This window comes from Hylobates moloch, unplaced genomic scaffold (genome assembly GCF_009828535.3).
Source record: "Hylobates moloch isolate HMO894 unplaced genomic scaffold, HMol_V3 SCAFFOLD_13, whole genome shotgun sequence".
NCBI classification, from domain to species: Eukaryota; Metazoa; Chordata; class Mammalia; order Primates; family Hylobatidae; genus Hylobates; species Hylobates moloch.
This window is the reverse complement of record NW_026652288.1, coordinates 35,347,590-35,365,372: the sequence shown is the minus strand read 5'-3', so window position 1 is coordinate 35,365,372 and position 17,783 is coordinate 35,347,590. Positions and strand designations below refer to the sequence as shown.

The 17,783-nt window shown below is 53.6% G+C and overlaps 2 protein-coding genes across 3 annotated transcripts in view; one reads left to right on the top strand and one right to left on the bottom strand.

Moving 5' to 3' along the window:
• The window catches only part of LOC116480610 (carcinoembryonic antigen-related cell adhesion molecule 1-like), a 1,172,951-nt gene that overhangs the window by 425,344 nt on the left and 729,824 nt on the right, over positions 1 to 17,783 (top strand).
• GSK3A (glycogen synthase kinase 3 alpha) lies at positions 6 to 13,351 on the bottom strand. Of its 2 annotated transcripts, XR_009209346.1 has the most exons (12): positions 12,931 to 13,334; positions 10,705 to 10,892; positions 7,299 to 7,382; positions 7,044 to 7,154; positions 4,377 to 4,507; positions 4,182 to 4,288; positions 3,114 to 3,211; positions 2,938 to 3,033; positions 2,320 to 2,506; positions 1,881 to 1,973; positions 496 to 684; positions 25 to 208 (listed from the first exon to the last, which is right to left on the bottom strand). XR_009209346.1 is itself a non-coding variant. In XM_032172781.2 (11 exons), the coding sequence occupies exons 1-11, from the start codon at positions 13,211 to 13,213 to the stop codon at positions 611 to 613; spliced, it is 1,452 nt and encodes a 483-aa protein (XP_032028672.1). In that variant the 5' UTR covers positions 13,214 to 13,351; the 3' UTR covers positions 6 to 610. The 2 variants fall into 2 exon arrangements, 1 of the variants encoding a protein (XP_032028672.1); XM_032172781.2 differs by having other exon boundaries at positions 6 to 684; positions 12,931 to 13,351.

The window sequence follows — 17,783 nt, the reverse complement described above, 5'->3', positions numbered from 1 at the left end:
AGCAGGTTTTCATGCCAATAATTTATTGAACGGAGGTCTGTACACAGGCAAACCTTACTGTGGAAACTAAGACATCAGGAGCTCTCTCCACTCCCCTGGCCCTCCAGGGTGGGGTGAGGAGGGAGTAGACCTTGGGGGCAGAGGACAGGAGGGGAGTTACAGCTGTAGGAGGGGCGGGGCCAGGTTGGACGGTGCGAATCGACGTTTTCTTTAAGAAAAAAATTATAACAATCTATTTACACCCAGGGGCCAGGGAAGGGAAGAGGAGACGGGCTGGGCTGGTTCTATTTACAAGGGACACAGGAGGGGAGGGGGTTTGGAGGAGGTGGAGGTCTGGGGGAGGGGAGGGGGCCAAGGGGGTAGGAGGTCCTCATCCCCCCAACACCCTGTCCTTCTCTTCCCTCCCCACAACCAGTTAAAATCCTCTTAAAAAGCCCACCACAGGGGTGAGGCTGGTTAGGGAGGGACTGGAGGTGGGGACAGGGACTCATTTACCTCTGCCCTCTAGTCTAGGGGCCCAGCCAGGGCAGGAGCTTGATGGGCTATGGCCCCCCTTCCCAGCCCCTCTTGGGGCTCCCAGATGGAAGTGGAAGGGTGGTTGGTGGGGCCCTCAGGAGGAGTTAGTGAGGGTAGGTGTGGCATCGGTCGACTGCCAGTCTGAGCTGGTTGGAGTCTCAGTTAAAGCTGGAGGGAGGGAGGGAAGGAGCAGAGTTAAGCCTTTGCCTTTCAGACACCCCTTCGCCCAACCCAAAGTAGGAATTCTCTTGTCATAGATGCTACATTAAAAGTTACAAGCTGTTACTTTAGGTGAAGGGTTGCAAACTCAAGTGCTAAAGGGCCAGGATAGTAACTGAGTAACACACCAGAGTGCCGGGCTCCATATAAGGGGGTGGCTGGGCTGGGCACAGTGGCTCATGCCTGTAATCCCAGCACTTTGGGAGGCCAAGGTGGGCAGATCACAAGGTCAGCAGTTCGAGACCAGCCTGGCCAACGTGGTGAAACTCCATCTCTACTCAAAATACAAAAATAAGGCAGGCATGGTGGTATGCGCGTGTAATCTCAGGTACTTGGGAGGCTGAGGCAGGAGAATCACTTGAACCCAGGAGGCAGAAGTTGCAGTGAGCCGAGATTGTGCCACTACACTCCAGCCTGGGCGACAGAGCAAGACTCCGTCTAAAAAACATAAAGGGCGCCGACTGTCTACTGTCAGTAGGATGGGCGGGCTCATTGCTGCCCAATCTGATTTTCTTCCCCAAGAGAAACAGGAAATCTGAATTTTTACACAAAATAGCCCCATTTTTAAACGTGGGCAACATGGCCAGGTGCAGTGGCTCATGCCTGTTAATCCCAGCACTTTAGGAGGCCAAGCGGGAAAATCACCTAAGTTCAAGACCAGTCTGGCCAACATGGTGAAACCTCATCTCTAGTAAAAATACAAAAATTAGCCAGGCATAGTGGTGTGCGTCTGTAATCCCAGCTACTCGGAGGCTGAGGCAGGAGAATCGCCTGAGCCCAGGAGGTAGAGATTGCAGTGAGCCGAGATCAAGCCACTGCACTGCAGCCTAGGTGGTGAGTGAAACTCTACCACAAAAAAAAAAAAAAAAAAAAAAAAAAACTTGGGCAACGAATTCAACTTTTTGTTTGTGTTCAGGCCAAATGTTATTTCTCTGGCTTTCCCATTGGCATTAAACACATTTAAACATTTGTACGCAAGAATGCCCTCTAAAGGTGGTCATTCACATGTTGTAAGATGTGCTTCCTATGCCATCAAAATGTCAACGATTTAAAAATACATTCAGGAAACCAAGCCACTGAGCGAACAGCCCCACCCTCCCCAGGCTGAGAGATACTTTAACCCCCAGCAGATGGTCCCCACTTACCTTGTGAGGACTGGGTGAGGGTGGTAGTGCCCGCTGGGGACCTCAAGTGAGGAGGGATGAGAATGGCGTTGAGAGACGGTTGGATGGAGAGTTCTAGAAACAGGAATTGACATGCCAGTCAGGGTAGACTACAGCAGGGTTATGATGGGCACCAAATGGGAACCCAGCTATTGGGAAGGCCAGTTGTTTGTGGACACCTTCAGCCACAGACCTCTCTCAATGAAAAACCAGAAAAAGCTTAGCACGAGGCAGATCACAGTAAAGCACAACTGAAGCAGGTTCGATTCCCCCTGAATCTGAGAGTCATCTTTCCTGAGCCCCAGGCCTGCCTTGTATTCTGCCCTTAGCTCCCTACTCCTGCTTCAACACCAAGCTCTTCACAATCTTTCGCTGCCCGCCCACCCCGCCCTACTCCCCAGATCCCGGGCTATGCCCTCACCACCAGCACTGAAGTTGAAGAGAGGGGGAAGTGGGCGGTTGTTAGGGAGCTGGGTTCCCAGACATCGCAGTTCATCAAAGAAGCTGTGCGCACAGGCCTCTAGTGGGGAGAGCCTTGAGGACGGGGTGTACTCCAGCAGGCTAGAGCAGAGCGCGATGGCCTCTGGCGGCGTTCGAGATTTGAACACCTGAGGGATGGGTGCAGGGGTCATGAGGGTGAGATGCCCTGGACACTGGCGTACTCCTGTTATCTCACTGCCACAGTGCCTGTGGCAAGTTATGACTGGCTGCTTCCCACACCCCCACCTTCCAAATGAAGAAACTAAGGCCCAACCACTAAGGAGAGGTCAGTTTGTATCGGGTAAGCAGCCAGCCCAGGTCTGGGACTATATGAGCCTTGCTGACCCGCCATAAAAATTGGAATCTCGAATTTACTTGTGGGTTCTCAACTTTTAAAATGCCATAAACTTTGAAAGCGGATGGAAGTTATTGATCCCTGGATAACTTCAAATCCTCCCAAGCCATGATTCTGAGGCTAGGTCCACAGAACAGTTGACCTCCGAGGGGGACCAGCTCCAGCTCTCAGCCATACTGCCCTGAGCCCCTAGCCCTGCCCCACCTTTGTCCAGGGGTGAGCTTTAATCTGAGGGAACTTGAACTCCGTGTAGTTGGGGTTCATCTCTCGGATTTGTTCCCGGGTTGGTGTTCCCAGCACCTGTAAAGAGAGGAAGGGGTCTGAGACAAGGGCCCCATCCCTCAGCCCCACCCCCTACCCACCCCAGCCGCGCCCCTCACCTTGATGATCTCCACCAGCTGGTCCACCCCACTGTCCCCAGGGAAGATGGGCTGGCCCAGGAGGAGCTCCGCCAGTACACAGCCAGCTGACCAAACATCTGAGGGGAAATGGAGGGAGCGTCAGGGCTAGGTGAGTAGGGCCACCAACCTCCCAGTGCTTTTATTCCTCATGGCCATCCTAAGAGTGTCAGGAGCCCCGTTTTCTCAAAGACAAAGCACCTGGCCCAAGGTCACATGCAGCTTAGAAACATAGGCCTGACCTTGACCCTGCCTTTGCTGCACACTCTCGTCTAGGTGTGTTTCCAGCCCTCAGTTCCTCTCTCTGCTAAGAACCCCAATGAGCTCCTTCTCTCCCGCTAGCCTTGGACGACAGACCAAATTAGGCCCAAACCTGCCAAAAGGCACCCATGTTCTTTGGGCCACAGGAAGGTACAGCCTTAAATCCTGGACTGCCTTCCTCTTGTTCCAACCTCTATCCTGCCCATGAGAAGAGCTGCAGCCTGGCAGTCTCACCCCTCCCTGCTTTGTACCTTGACCCCCACAGCATGAGTTCATACCTAAGAACTCCACAGTTCGTCATGCTGCTGTGGAAGGTGCCCTTTCAAACGCTCATGCCCATTCCCTCAATTCAGCCTTCCCCTCATGCCTGGAAAATGGCAGTTGTCCCCACAAACAGGGAAGGACACAGAGGCCCTGGGAGCAAGTTGCACCTTCATGGTGGCAAAGCCTTGATTCCCAGTTCCCCCAAGGTCTCCGGCAGCCCTTCCCCCTAGCTGAGAACAGAGGGCTGACAGGGAGGTTCCAGAGCTGGTATGGACTCTGGAGTCAGGTCAGCTTTCAAATCCCAGCCCTGCCCAGTCCCAGTGGTGCCAGTGCGGGCAGGCGGCCTCACAGCTCTAAGCTCATCTGTAAAATGAGCATTCAACAGCATCAGCCTCCTAAGTTTGTGAGGACTGGATACAAGAACAGAAGTTAAGCTTTCATCACCAAGCTTGGCATACAGCACACAGAAAACTCCAAAACTTCCCAGATTGCCACTCCCCCCCGCCACCCTCCCATAACTCTGACCGATGGATGAGGTGTAATCAGTGGCTCCAAAGATGAGCTCTGGGGCCCGGTAGTAGCGAGAACAGATGTAGGAGACATTAGGCTCCCCTCGGACCAACTGCTTTGCACTGTGGGAAGAGATGGGCAGGGGTACACATGAGGCAAGGGTTGGGGTCTCCCCTGCCTCTTCAGCCACCCAATATGCCCCAGGCCCACCTGCCAAAATCGCAGAGCTTGAGGACAGCAGTGTCAGGGTCCACCAGCAGGTTCTGGGGCTTGATGTCACGGTGACACACGCCCTGGGAGTGGATGTAGGCCAAGCTGCGGAAGAGCTGGTACATGTACACCTGGGGCAGGCACAGGATAGCAGAACTTTAGCCCAGCTTTCCCCATACAGCACCACTACCCCACCAGCTTGGCCTGAAGAGCCCTTCCAGGCCCACTCTCCCTGCTGCCCCCACAGCTTTGGGCAAACCCATTTGAAACCCTTGGTTCTCTTTTTTTTTTTTTTTTGAGACGGAGTCTTGCTCTGTCGCCCAGGCTGGAGTGCAGTGGCGCAATCTCGGCTCACTGCAAGCTCCGCCTCCCGGGTTCACGCCATTCTCCTGCCTCAGCCTCTCCGAGTAGCTGGGACTACAGGCGCCCGCCACCACGCCCGGCTAATTTTTTGTATTTTTAGTAGAGACGGGGTTTCACTGTTAGCCAGGATGGTCTCGATCTCCTGACCTCGTGATCTGCCCGCCTCAGCCTCCCAAAGTGCTGGGATTACAAGCGTGAGCCACCGCGCCTGGCCATCCTTGGTTCTCTTAATGTGCACCACAATCACTTGGAGGACTTGTTAAAACAGGGACTACTGGCTGGGCGTGGTGGGTCATGCCTGTAATCCCAGTATTTTGGGAGGCCAAGACCAGCCTCGCCAACATGTTGAGATCCCGTCTCTACTAAAAATACAAAAATTGGCTGGGCGCGGTGGCTCACGCCTGTAATCCCAGCACTTTGGGAGGCTGAGGCGGGCAGATCACGAGGTCAGGAGATCAAGACCATCCTGGCTAACAGTGAAACCCCGTCTCTACTAAAAATACAAAAAATTAGCCGGGCGAGGTGGCGGGCGCCTGTAGTCCCAGCTACTCCGGAGGCTGAGGCAGGAGAATGGCGTGAACCCTGGGGGGCGGAGCCTGCAGTGAGCTGAGATCGCGCCATTGCACTCCAGCCTGGGCGACAGCGAGACTCTGTCTCAAAAAAAAAAAAAATTAGCCGGTTGTGGTGGTGTGCACCTGTAATCCCAGCTACTCGGGAGGCTGAGGCAGGAGAATCACTTGAACTCAGGAGGCAGAGGTTGCAGTGAGCCGAGATCGCACCACTGCACTCCAGCCTGGGTGACAGAGTGAGACCCTGTCTCAAAAAAAAACAAAAAAACAGGGACTCTTGGGCCCCACTCTCAGAGTTTCTGATCAGTGGGTTCTGAATGAGGCATTTACAACAAGCTCTCCAGCACTGATGCTGGTCCCCGGACCACACTCTGAGAACCACTGCTTTAATCACAACCCATGGCAGAAGCCTGATGAGTAAGATACGTCGGGAGGTTGTCATAAAACAGGCTAGGGAGCGAGGCACTCAGCTTCCCCCTCACCAAAACCACTGGCTCCTGAATCCAACAATCAAAACCACCCCTGAGCCTGCCCCCTCTCCAGCTCCATTTTCCTGCCACTCTCCCTCCCACTGACTAGAACAGAAGTAGCAGGAGAGCAGGATTTTGAGTTTCAGTCACTGCTGCATCCCCCAGGGCCTAGACAGACCAGGTCCTGACACGGCTGCTTCCTAGGCCCCCTTCCTTTTATTCCAGCTCCCCTCGGCCAAAGATGCCACTTCCTTGCCCTGTGCTTGGTCTCCTCCAGGAAGCCTTCCTTGATCCTTCTCACCCACAAACCAGGCTGGGTGCTTCCTCCATTTCCAGAATTCCCTGTGCTCCTTCTGGTATGGCAGCAGCTAGTTCATTTAATAGTTTTCTGTGATGATGTCTTTCTACCCTACCAAACTGAGAGCTCTTCAAGGGCAAGGCCTGGGTGGCAGTCAGTGGTGCCTCTGGAATTCCTCAGCCCTGGGCCCCGTATGCAGGCAGCCACAGGACAGATTCACCAAACCAGAGAGCTCCCTCCTGGGAAGTGAGGTCCAACAGCCACAACCACTGGTAGAGCCCACATCAGCTCACGAGCACTTGGGTACGTAAAGCCAGCAGGAGCAGCAGCTGGGTCCCAAGTGACCTCCAGCAAACAAACCCACCCACCTCCTTCCAATGCAGTAGGCTGCTCCAGCCTGTTCGCCACATCATCCCTGGGCTGCAATCATTCATTCATTCATTCATTCATACACCTCCTGAAGGTCTGTAACACCCAGGGCACGATGCCGGGCACTGGGGAAGGAGCCTGCACAGACGATGGACGGAGATGCATTCCTGGCTCTGTGGATGCTAACCTTCCTCCGACCCTAACTCCTTCCCACCTACCTCCAGCCAAGGCTCTAAAGGCCCGAACTCTGGCCTCAGCAGCTGTCTCTGTGCAGTCCTGGTCCCCACCGCCCCCTTATCCTGAGCTAACTCCCATATCTCTGGTGCCACTGGATTCCCTGTATGGACCTGAGCAAGTACCTGGCAGCCTCTGCAGCCCCAGGTCAGGCTGCCTTCCTGATTCAGTCAGGCCTTGCCTGCCTTGGCCCTCCCGTGTTAGGCCAGCTCCATCTCTGGGGGTTATGGGAACAACAGCAGGGGACATGGGGCCTCCAAAAACCAACATAAACTTGGCAGATGAGGGATCCCATAAAAGGCGGGAGGCTCCAGAGCCCCTGGCTTTGTGGGCCTGGGTCCCAGCAGCCCACCTGCCAGCCTACCTTGACGTAGAGGATAGGGATGGTCAACTTGGCCTTGGTGAAGTGGCGGGCCACCCGGTACACTGTCTCGGGCACATATTCCAGCACCAGATTTAGGTAAAGCTCGTCTTTCTGCAGGGAGCAAAGGAGACGTGTGAGGCACTGTGAGAAGAGTGAGGAGGGGGAAGGAAGGTGTGCAGGGAGCAGTGGGGGAAAGGCAGGCAGGCAGGAAAATGGCTGGAGCAACCCACCACCACCGCCACCTCAAGGTCTCACCTTCTCGCCACTGGAGTAGAAAAAGTATCTCAGCCTCACAATATTGCAGTGGTCCAGCTTACGCATGATCTGCAGCTCTCGGTTCTTGAGGGCAAAGGGAGAGTCACAGAATACGACCAACTCTCTCGGCTGCCCCTCCCTACTCACACTCACTCCCAACAACAGCCAGGCAGCTACTCCCTGTGTCCCAGCTCCAAGGTCCCCTAGAGTATCCCCCAATTCCTTGTCTCCAGACTATTCCCCTCCCACATGAGCTGGAAGCCTACAGGTTAAACCCAGGCCACAGATGTGTTTTCTTCACCCCATTTTTTTTTTTTTTTTTTGAGACAGAATCTTGCTCTGTCGCCAGGCTGGCATGCAGTGGCTCGATATCGGCTCACTGCAACCTCTGCCTCCCTGGTTCAAGCGATTCTCCTGCCTCAGCCTTCCAAGTAGCTGGGATTACAGGCATGCACCACCACGCCCAGCTTAATTTTTGTATTTGTAGTAGAGATGGGGTTTCACCACGTTAGCCAGGATGGTCTCAATCTCCTGACCTCGTGATCCACCCGCCTCGGCCTCCCTGATGTCATGATCCACAAGCCTCAACCTCCCAAAGTGCTGGGATTACAGGCGTGAGGCACCGCGCCCAGCCACTCCACTTTAAAAAAAAAAAAATTTTCAACTTATTGCTGACATGTAAAAATCAAATGGCACCTTCTGATTTTTTTTTCCAAAATAAAGTTTTAAAATGGATAGGCCGGGACCAGGCACGGTGGCTCACGTCCGTAATCCCAGCACTTTGGGAGGCTGAGGTGGGCGTATCACGGGGTCAGGAGATTGAGACCATCCTGGTTAACATGGTGAAACCCTGTCTCTACTACAAATACAAAAAAAATTAGCCGGGCATGGTGGCAGGCGCCTATAGTCCCAGCTACTCGGGAGGCTGAGGCAGGAGAATGGCGAGAACCCAGGAGGCAGAGCTTGCAGTGAGCTGAGATCGCGCCACTGCACTCCAGCCTGGGTGACAGACTCCGTCTTAAAAAATAATAATAATAAATAAATAAATAAATAAAATAAAAAAGATAATATAAAATTTATTTATTTATTTTTTTTTAAAAAGAAACTGGCTGTGTTGGCGAGGTTGGTTTTGAACTCCTAGTCTCAAGCAATCCTCCTGCCTCGGGCTCTCAAAGTTCAAGGATTATAGGCGTGAGCTACCATACCCAGCCTTAAAATAAAAATAAAATAAAATAAAAAACAGCTGGGCATGGTGGCTCACACCTGTAATCCCAGCACTTTGGGAGGCCAAGGCAGGGAAATCACTTGGGGCCAGGAGTTCGAGACCAGCCTGGCCAACATGGCAAAACCCCATCTCTACTAAAAATACAAAAAAATTAGCTGGGCATGGTGGCGCACGCCTGTGATTCCAACTACTCAGGTGGATGAGTTACAAGAATTGCTTGAACCCAGGAGGCAGAGGTTGCAGCGCTTGAACCTAGGAGGCAGAGGTTGCAGTGAGCCGAGATCACACCACCGCACTCCAGCCTTGGTGACAGAACGAGATTCTGTCTTAAAAAAAAAAAAAAAAAAATAGAGACCATCCTGGCTAACACGGTGAAACCCCATCCCTACTAGAAATACAAAAAATTAGCCGAGAGTGGTGGCACACACCTGTAGTCCTAGCTACTAGGGAGGCTGAGGCAGAAGAATCACTTGAACCCAGGAGGCGGAAGTTGCAGTGACCCGAGATCACGCCACCGCACTCCAGCCTGGGCGACAGCATGAGATTCCGTCTCAAAAAAAAAAAAAGATTTCACATCTAAATCTAGTTTTCAGTTTGTCTTGAAAAATCAGGGCTCATGCCTGTAATACCAGCACTTTGGGAGGTCGAGGCAGGGGCAGATTACTTGAGGTCAGGAGTTCGAGACCAGCCTGGCCAACATGGCAAAACCCTGTCTCTACTAAAAATACAAAGAAAAAATTAAAGCCGGGCGCGGTGGCTCACGCTTGTAATCCCAGCACTTTGGGAGGCTGAGGCGGGCGGATCACGAGGTCAGGAGATCGAGACCACGGTGAAACCCCGTCTCTACTAAAAATACAAAAAAATTAGCCGGGCGTGGTGGCGGGTGCCTGTAGTCCCAGCTACTCGGAGAGGCTGAGGCAGGAGAATGGCGTGAACCCGGGAGGCGGAGCTTGCAGTGAGCCGAGATTGCGCCACTGCACTCCAGCCTGGGCGACAGAGCGAGACTCCGTCTCAAAAAGAAAAAAAAAAGAAAAAATTAGCCGGGCATAGTGGCCCACGCCTGCAATCCCAGCTACTCAGGTGGTTGAGGCACAAAAATCGCTTGAACCCGGGAGGCAGAGGTTGCAGCGGGCCAAGATTGTGCCACTGCACTCCAGCCTGGGTGACAGAGTAAGACTCTATCTCAAAAAAAAAAGAAAAAAAAATCAGGTGTGGGCACGTGAGGCTTGCCCCCCTACCTGGCACAAGCAACAACAGACAGGTAGTGGCCATCCAGCTCACTCTGGTCCCGTGGAAGCATCTGGGTCCTTGAACTCTATCTAGGATCCTGAGTCCCAGACTCCAGGCATCGGACTCTTCCCAGAATGCGGTCTCAGCATTCTTCCCCATTCTCTATTCCTCAGTGAGGCCTAGGAACTCCCTGCCCCTACATCCCTCTTACTTCTGGAACTCAACTCCAATCAAATTCTGACACCCTGGAGCTCCTCCTGCCCAAGGGCCCTCCCTGCCAAGACCCAGGCCCTGGTCTGGTTCCTTTCCAGTCTAGGCTCAGTTCTCCTACATCCAGACTAGCCTAAGTTCCAAATGCCAGGCCCTTAAACACCAATTATTCCTCAACTTCCACTTCCTCCATCTCCTTCTAGTTCCCTGAGCCTCTCCTAGCTCACAGGGCACCTCCATTCCATCCTGCACTGGCCAAACACCTGGGAAGAGCGTGACCTTCAGAACCACCTGCGCTAGCCCTGCTAGGTCCCTTTCTCTCCTGGGAAGAAGTGTAACCAAATGGTTAAGGTAGAGGGTTTGGAAATCAGATTCCAGCCTTGACTGGGGCACTTGCTCTATGGCCTCAGGCAATCCTCTTATCTGAGTTTGTTTCCTTGCTTTTAAACTTAGCTTACACTTAGAATGGGTATAACCACAGTACCTACCCTCAGAGAATCTTTATGTAAATTAAACAAGAATTTGCTTATTAAGCACTTACATTGAGCAAATGCCCAGTAAAAGCTCTGGGCTCTCCTGGGATCCACATTTCCCATCTTCCACAGGTCTCATTTCCTCTTTTCCCCCCTTTCTCTTCTGGCCCATGGCTCTGAAACCCAAGCCTCCAGCTCTCTGGCTGGGGTTCTCCCACCAGTCACACCCAGTCCCCAAACCTCCCTGTCCCCATCCCGCCCAAGCTACCTTGAACCTCTTGTCCTGGAGAACCTTCTTGATGGCGACCAGTTCCCTGGTCTCTGCCAGCCGTGCCTGGTACACGACCCCAAATGAGCCATTGCCAATCACTTTGATGTCCGTGTAAGCCACCTCTTGGGAGCGCTCTGGGCCTTGGCCTAGAGTGGCTACCACTGTGGTCACCTTCCCGCTGTCACCTGGAGAACAAAGGGGATACACGATCCACTGACCCATCCTGTCTGCGCATCACCCCATCCTGGGGCTGTGGGAGGAAGGGAAATCTCTGCAGGAAGCTCGTTGGGGACCTCTTTGTCCCATCCTCCTCTTTGAGGAAAGGTGGATGCTGGGACCTTCCCAGTGACTTTTCCCCTCTTCCTTTCTGGGAACCTTAAGTCCTGCTCCCCTCCACATGGGAGGATATTGATACCTAAATCTCTCTGCTTCAAGGGTTGGCAACCCCAAATTTCTACTTCTAGGAAGCAACAGATCACTGGTCCATCTTGGTACTGGGAGACATCAGATGTTGACTCCATCTACTCTGGATCTACTGCCCTCTGGCCGCTCCTATTTGGAGAAAGCTTGACCGAGCCTCTTCCACTTCAGGGAGCAGTAACCCTGAGGTACTCCTACTTTAGGAAAGCACTAACCTCTCTCACAGCCTAGAGGATACTGACCTCTAAGTCCTCCCCTGTAGAGCCGGTAACTTCACTGGTTCTTGGTGACAGAAATGAATGTCCTCTCCTGCTATATGTACCAGTGCCCTGACCCTCACTTTTTGGTACTTTGAGGTTAGAAAGAAAACACTGACCTGACCTCTTCATCTGAGTGGTCCAGAGACCCAGACCCCTCCCTATATGTGGGTGGTCCCTAATGGACAAGCACCAAGTTATGAGAATGATGAACCTGACCTTTATTATCAAGGGGCTATTCCAGCCTCAGTCCTTTGAAGGAAAGCTATAATTCCCAATTCCCATTATTCGAATGGTAGCAAACCTTGGTGCCATTAGAGGATAGTGACCCCTTTGAGTAACTGATGAACCAAACCCTTTTTTTTTTTTTTTTTTTGAGACATAGTTTCGCTCTCGCCTGGCTGGAGTGCAGTGGCACAATCTCGGCTCACTGCAACCTCCGCCTGCTGGGTTCAAGCGATTCTCCTGCCTCAGCCTCCCGAGTAGCTGGGATTACAGGCGCCCGCCACCACGCCCAGCTAATTTTTTGTATTTTTAGTAGAGACAGGGTTCCACCAGTTGGCCAGGCTGGTCTGGAACTCCTGACCTCAGGTGATCCGCCCGCCTCAGCCTCCCAAAGTGCTGGGATTACAGGCGTGTACCACCACGCCCAGCCACCAAATCCATTTTGAGGGGCCAAGTGACATGTTCTTTCAGAGGGAGATAACCCTACATCACTTGTTTTTTTTTCAGAGCCAATGATACCATACCTTAGAACAATTATTAAACAAGTATAACCTTAGATCCATATTCTACAGGCAACTGTGACCTACCCTGCTCCATTCCATTTTTGTTAAAGGAGACACACGAAGCCATGTATTTTAAAACATGGACTATGGACTTGGTTTGAAGGATATGCTGACTCCCAATGTCTTTATATCTAAGAAGCAGTAACTATTACTTCTCACCATTGGGGGTACAGTTCAACAAGATTTAGGGTGGGTAATGATGCCAGGTCTTCGTTTTAATGGGGAAGATGATCTGAGTACCAGGTTTGGAAAGCCTGGCCCTATTCTTTGGGGACACAACACAGTAACCTCAAAGCGCTGCTTCTAAGTGATATTCGCTCCAATCCCCATCTTCTGAAGGACAGCGAATGCAGATCCCTCTTTTTCGGGGTTGGTCTTATTCTTGTTCTCTTAGGAGAAAATAACCCCAGATCCCCATTTGCAAGCGACTGTGACCTCTGATCCAATATTATAATAAATAGCAACGTCAGATACCTGTTCTTAAGGCTCAAGGACCCAAGACCTCAATAATGGAAGAACAGGGACTTGTAACCCCTGTTTCTTTGAGTGTTAGTAATTCTGATCCAAGAGTAATTCTGATCTCCAAGAGATGGTAACCCGAAGACCCCTTTTCCTGGGAGGAAGAGGGCTCAGATCCCCGGTATGGGGAGACACAGTGACCTCGAGCTCCTATCTAAGCATATGAAAGAATCTGATGGATGTCTGAGGAGCTTTGGGAACCCTGATCACCACCCTACACGGGCGCCACTAGTACTCACGGCCCAGCTTCACCCCGGGCGGCGGGAAGCTAGTGCCTGCGCCGGGGCCTCCGCTGCCTCCTCCGCCGCTGCCGCCGGGTCCACCCCCGGAACTCGAGGCCCCGACGCCCCCACCCATGGCCCCGACAGATGCCTTTCCGCCGCCGGTGCCGCCTGGGCCGGAGGCCGAGCCTCCGGGGCCGCCGCCGCCGCCTCCGCCTCCGCCGCCTGGCTCCGCGAACGAGCTGGTCCGCGCCCTGCCCGAGCCCCCAGGGCCGCCTCCCGAAGGCCCGCCGCCGCTCATGGCGCCGAGCACAGGCCCAGGCCGCGGGGCTCGGGCTGCCCGGGCTGCCCCAGCCGCCGCCGCTGCCGCCGCCTCCCCCGGGCTCTGGCCTCTTCCAGGCCGCGCCGCTCGGGCTTGGGCTCCGGCTCCGGCCCAGCGCCCGCCGCGGGGCACGCCGGGAGATGCAGTCCGGCTGTCGTCCGCGCCGCCGTCACCGCCCTCGGCCCGCACGGAGAGCCGCGTGGCACGCCGGGAAATGAAGTCCACAAAAGCCTCAGAGTAGACCGCGGGAATGACGGGCGGGAATGACGGGTCGCGCTGTACGTCGGGAAATGGAGTTCAGGGTAATCTGTCAGCCGACTGTACGACGAGGAGCCCTGAAGCACTTTGGGAAGCAGAGAGCCTGATGCACGCTGGGAAACGGAGTCCACTCACTCAGTCTATTGGCTGTGTATGCGTCCCAGAGCCCGGTGCGCTCTGGGAAATTGAGTCGGCGCGCGTGAACCTGCGGCTCTCGGGCCGTGAGGCAAGCCGGGAAATGGAGTCGTCGCCACGCCCTCACCGCATTGCAGGTGTAAAGCGATTTTTAAAGCACGCCGGGAAATGGAGTCTCAGGTGGTTTTTAAGCCCCAAGTGGATACTGCAGTTCCGGAGATGGGCGAGGAAATGGAGCAGGTTTCGCGGTCCTCTTCCCAGGTACGCTAGGCCGCAGTCCCTGCTGGGAAGTGTAGTCAGCACCAAGGCTTCAGTGCAGTTGCCACAGCGAGCCTTGGTGTGTTCTGGGAAATGGAGTTCGAGGCATCCTCCCCATTGACTGAGGGGGCGGGATCGCCCATGAGCTCCAAGCATGCTGGGGAATAGTCCAGACCTGACCCTTTGTGAGGCCAGTCTGCGGAGGCTTGCCGGGAAGCGGAGTCCAATGGCCACCATCAGGGGCGTGTGAACGAAAGGTTAGAGACTGCGGCAGTTCCCTGGAGAGACTTAAAAGTGTTTCAGCGCCTCCTTCCTCGCCCCCAGGTCCTTCTTTAAGAAAGAGCCGAGGTCGATCAAGGACTGCTGGAAAATGGAGCCAAGCACCTTTAAGTTCCAGGTGACCATAGATCAGGAAAGAAAAAATGTCCCCTCTCTAACCGCAACTCTGCAAAGATTCGGGAAACAAAGTTCCCGGCGGTTTCTCAGAACACTAACTAGTCTTCGGATACAGTCTAGCTTTTCCTAGCAATGTGGTTCGCACCAGGAAGCTGAATGGAGCATTAAAAAGACAGAAATATAATTTCTGTGCCGGGCGCTGTGGCTCAGGCTGGGCGCCGGTAGCTCACGCCTGTAATCTCAGCACTTTGGGAGGCCGAGGCTGGCGGATCATCCGAGGTCAGGAGTTTGAGACCAGCCTGGCCAACATAGCGAAACCCCGTCTCTACTAAAAGTACAAAAATTAGCCGGGCGTGGTGGCGGGCGCCTGAAATACCAGCTACTCAGGAGGCTGAAGCAGGAGAATCGCTTGAACCCGGGAGGCGTAGGTTGCAGTGAGCCGAGATCGCGCCACTGCACTCCAGCCTGGGCAACAAGAGTGAGACTCCTTCTCAAAAAAAAAAAAAAAATCTGTCTTGAACCCCCATTCAGTTTTCAGTTTTTGGTTTGTTTGAGACAGGGTCTCGCTCTGTCGCCCAGACCGGCGGGCAGTGGCGCAATCATAGGTCACTGCAGCCTCGAACTCCCAGGCTCAAGCAATCCCCCCACCTAAGCCTCCCATGTAGGTGGGACTACAGGCGTGCAGCATCACGCCCGGCTAATTTGGTTTGGTTTGGTTTTTGGGGTGGTGGGGGGTAGAGGGGTGGGCTTCTCCATGTTGCCCAGGCTGGTCTCCAACTCCTGGGTTCAAGCGATTCTACCTTAGCCTCCAACGTGCTGGTATTTCAGGCTTGAGCCACGGCACCGGGCCTCCCACTCTGTGTTTAGCGTCCTCCGCTTCGTAAATTACAGGATCCCGGAAAGCCAAAAATAAGGAAGCTGCAAAGAGTAGCCTCAGGTTTTGTGTACTCAGTGAGTCGTCCTATTTATCGATTAATACCCAAAGAAGAGTAGCCCCCAAAGGGCGCTGGGAAACAGAGTTCGTGTGTGTGTGTGTGTGTGTGTGTGTGTCTTCCTCCCCCGGGAAACAGAGTTCGTGTGTGTGTGTGTGTGTGTGTGTGTGTGTGTGTGTGTGTGTGTGTGTGTGTGTGTGTGTGTGTGTGTGTGTGTGTGTGTGTGTGTGTGTGTGTGTGTGTCTTCCTCCCCCGGAAATACTTAGAAGTAGAATGAAAGCGTTCTCAGCCCCTCTCGCCGCCTGGAATGGTGGGAAATGGAGTCTCTGGACTTCACGTTAATCCGAGCTTGTGTTTATACTAACTGTCCCGTCCTTTCTGAAACCAGAAGAAAGTTCTGTCCACTCAGTTTTTTCCTGACTGCAATTCCCCGCGGACACAACTGCAGGGGACGGTAGCGCCAAAGCCTGAGACTACATTACCCATAAGGCAAAGTGCGGACACACTTCCGCTTCCTTCACAAAGCAGGTGGCTGTACCACGCGCGGCTCGGCGCGGGCGTTTCTGGGAGTTGCAGTTTCCCAGCCAAATGGTGCCTGCTGCCCTCTGATGGCAGCTCTGAGTCAAAAAGTAAAAATTTCAGTCAAGCCCCTTGGCCTAGGGATTCCAACTCAGGACCAAGACGGCTCAAAAGGGCGGCGACATGGGGCAGGATAGCGAGGGTTACTTAACCGCCAGAACCCGTGGGGCATGCGCCGCTGCATGTGGGCAACCGCCACAAGGGGATTGGGGTCCGTGGGAGTTTGAGGGTGACGGTCTGAAATCTATCAGGATGTTTGTAGAGGGTGAGAATGTTCATAGAGGGATGCCAGGAAGGGTTGTAAACGTCTCAGAGAGGCCTATGGGTGTCTAGAAGGGCTAAGAGGAGTCCGTGGAGCAGTGAAGGGGTCTTTGATGAGCTTAGTGACTGAGGATAATTACTGGGGACCAGTGGAGAAGCCTGAGGGGACTTAGGGTGTCTGCTAAAAGTTCTATGGGTGGGTGGACGCGATGGCTTACGTTTGTAATCCCAGCACTTTGTGAGGTCAAGGCCGTGGATCACTTGAGGTCAGTCAGAAGTTCGAGACCCGCCTGGCCAACATGGAGGAAACCCCATCTCTACTAAAAACACACAAAAAAATTAGCCGGGCGTGCTGGCCCACGCCTGTAATCCCAGCTACTCGGGAAGCTGAGGCACAAGAATCACTTGAACCTGGGAGGCTGAGGTTGCAGTGGGCTGAGATTGCACCACTGCACTCCACCCTGGGCAACAGAGTGACACTCTGTTTTGAAAAAAAGAAAAAAAAAAAAGGTCTATGGAAGACAGAAATTACTGGTGACCAAGGGGATCTCTGAGCGACCTGAAGGGGTGAGGGATGGTTGAGAAGCATCGGGAAGGGGGTTGAGGGTCTGTGGAGGTACTGGGGCTACAGGTACAAAGCAGGGAGGTCTCTGATGGGATTAATATGTGAAGTGCCTTGAGAGCATCTGTAAAGGGCTTTCTACTTGGAAGCAAGGATCCCAGAGGATATGGATGTGACCAAAGGTGTCTTCTTGCAGCAACATTTCGAGCCAGCTAATAGATTTAGGTGGGCGATTAAAGGTTAGAGGAGCCGCTGGAGTTTTCAAGACCAAATGCTACCTGTGACATCCTACACAGCCAGAATCTGGGGCAACTAGTCTGGTAGGGCTGTGGTCTGACCTGGACAGCAGTTAGGGAGCTGAGCTGAGCACTTATGATTCCATATTAGATGCGGTTAGAGGTGCTTTGAAGACGCTGGGTTCAGGGGCTGAGGCCAGTAGTTAGGGTCCTCTCCTCCCGAGCGACAACATCCCCTTCTCCATCACCCCACCACCACCAACTCAGCTGCAACTGTGTTGCCAGGAGACATGTCTCATCCTAGCTTCCAGAAATAGCCCAGTGGCCCCCACCCCAGGGAATGACTTACATCACCCAGGAGAGGGAGCAGTTTCCCGCAGGCCGCCTCAGGAGCCTCGGTTTCCTGCCAGTATCCTAGCCCTGGATCGTCTCTTCCCTGCCAACCGACATCATCTGGGACCACCCACCCTGGCTGGCATGAAACGAAGTGCGAGTGGGTAGCAGTTGCCAGTCAACGTTCCTTCCCCCTCAGGGTTGCACAGGGTGGAGTTTCATGGCGAAGCCAGTCCAACAAGCCCTCAATTGCCACTCCATCTCTTAGCAGCTGTGTGGCCTTGGGGAAACCCCTTCCCCTTTCTGGGCCTCAGGCACCTCACCTGCATGAAAGAGACAGGACTTGTCTCTGAGGGCACTTCCAGCCTGGATTATTCCTCCTAATTCTTTCATCCCTGATTCAAGATCTCCAATCTCAGCTTCTAGCTTTATGAGCTCATCTCAAATCTTCTGATCCTGAAAGCCTGATCTAGATCCAACTATCTTGGTGTTTCTTAGGAAGGAAAAGTCAGGAGTTGTTGAAAGAACGTGGGCTTTGAAGTCCTAGCTCAGCCATAGGGCCCTGGGCAAGTCACTTAGCAGCACTGGTTGCCCCTACC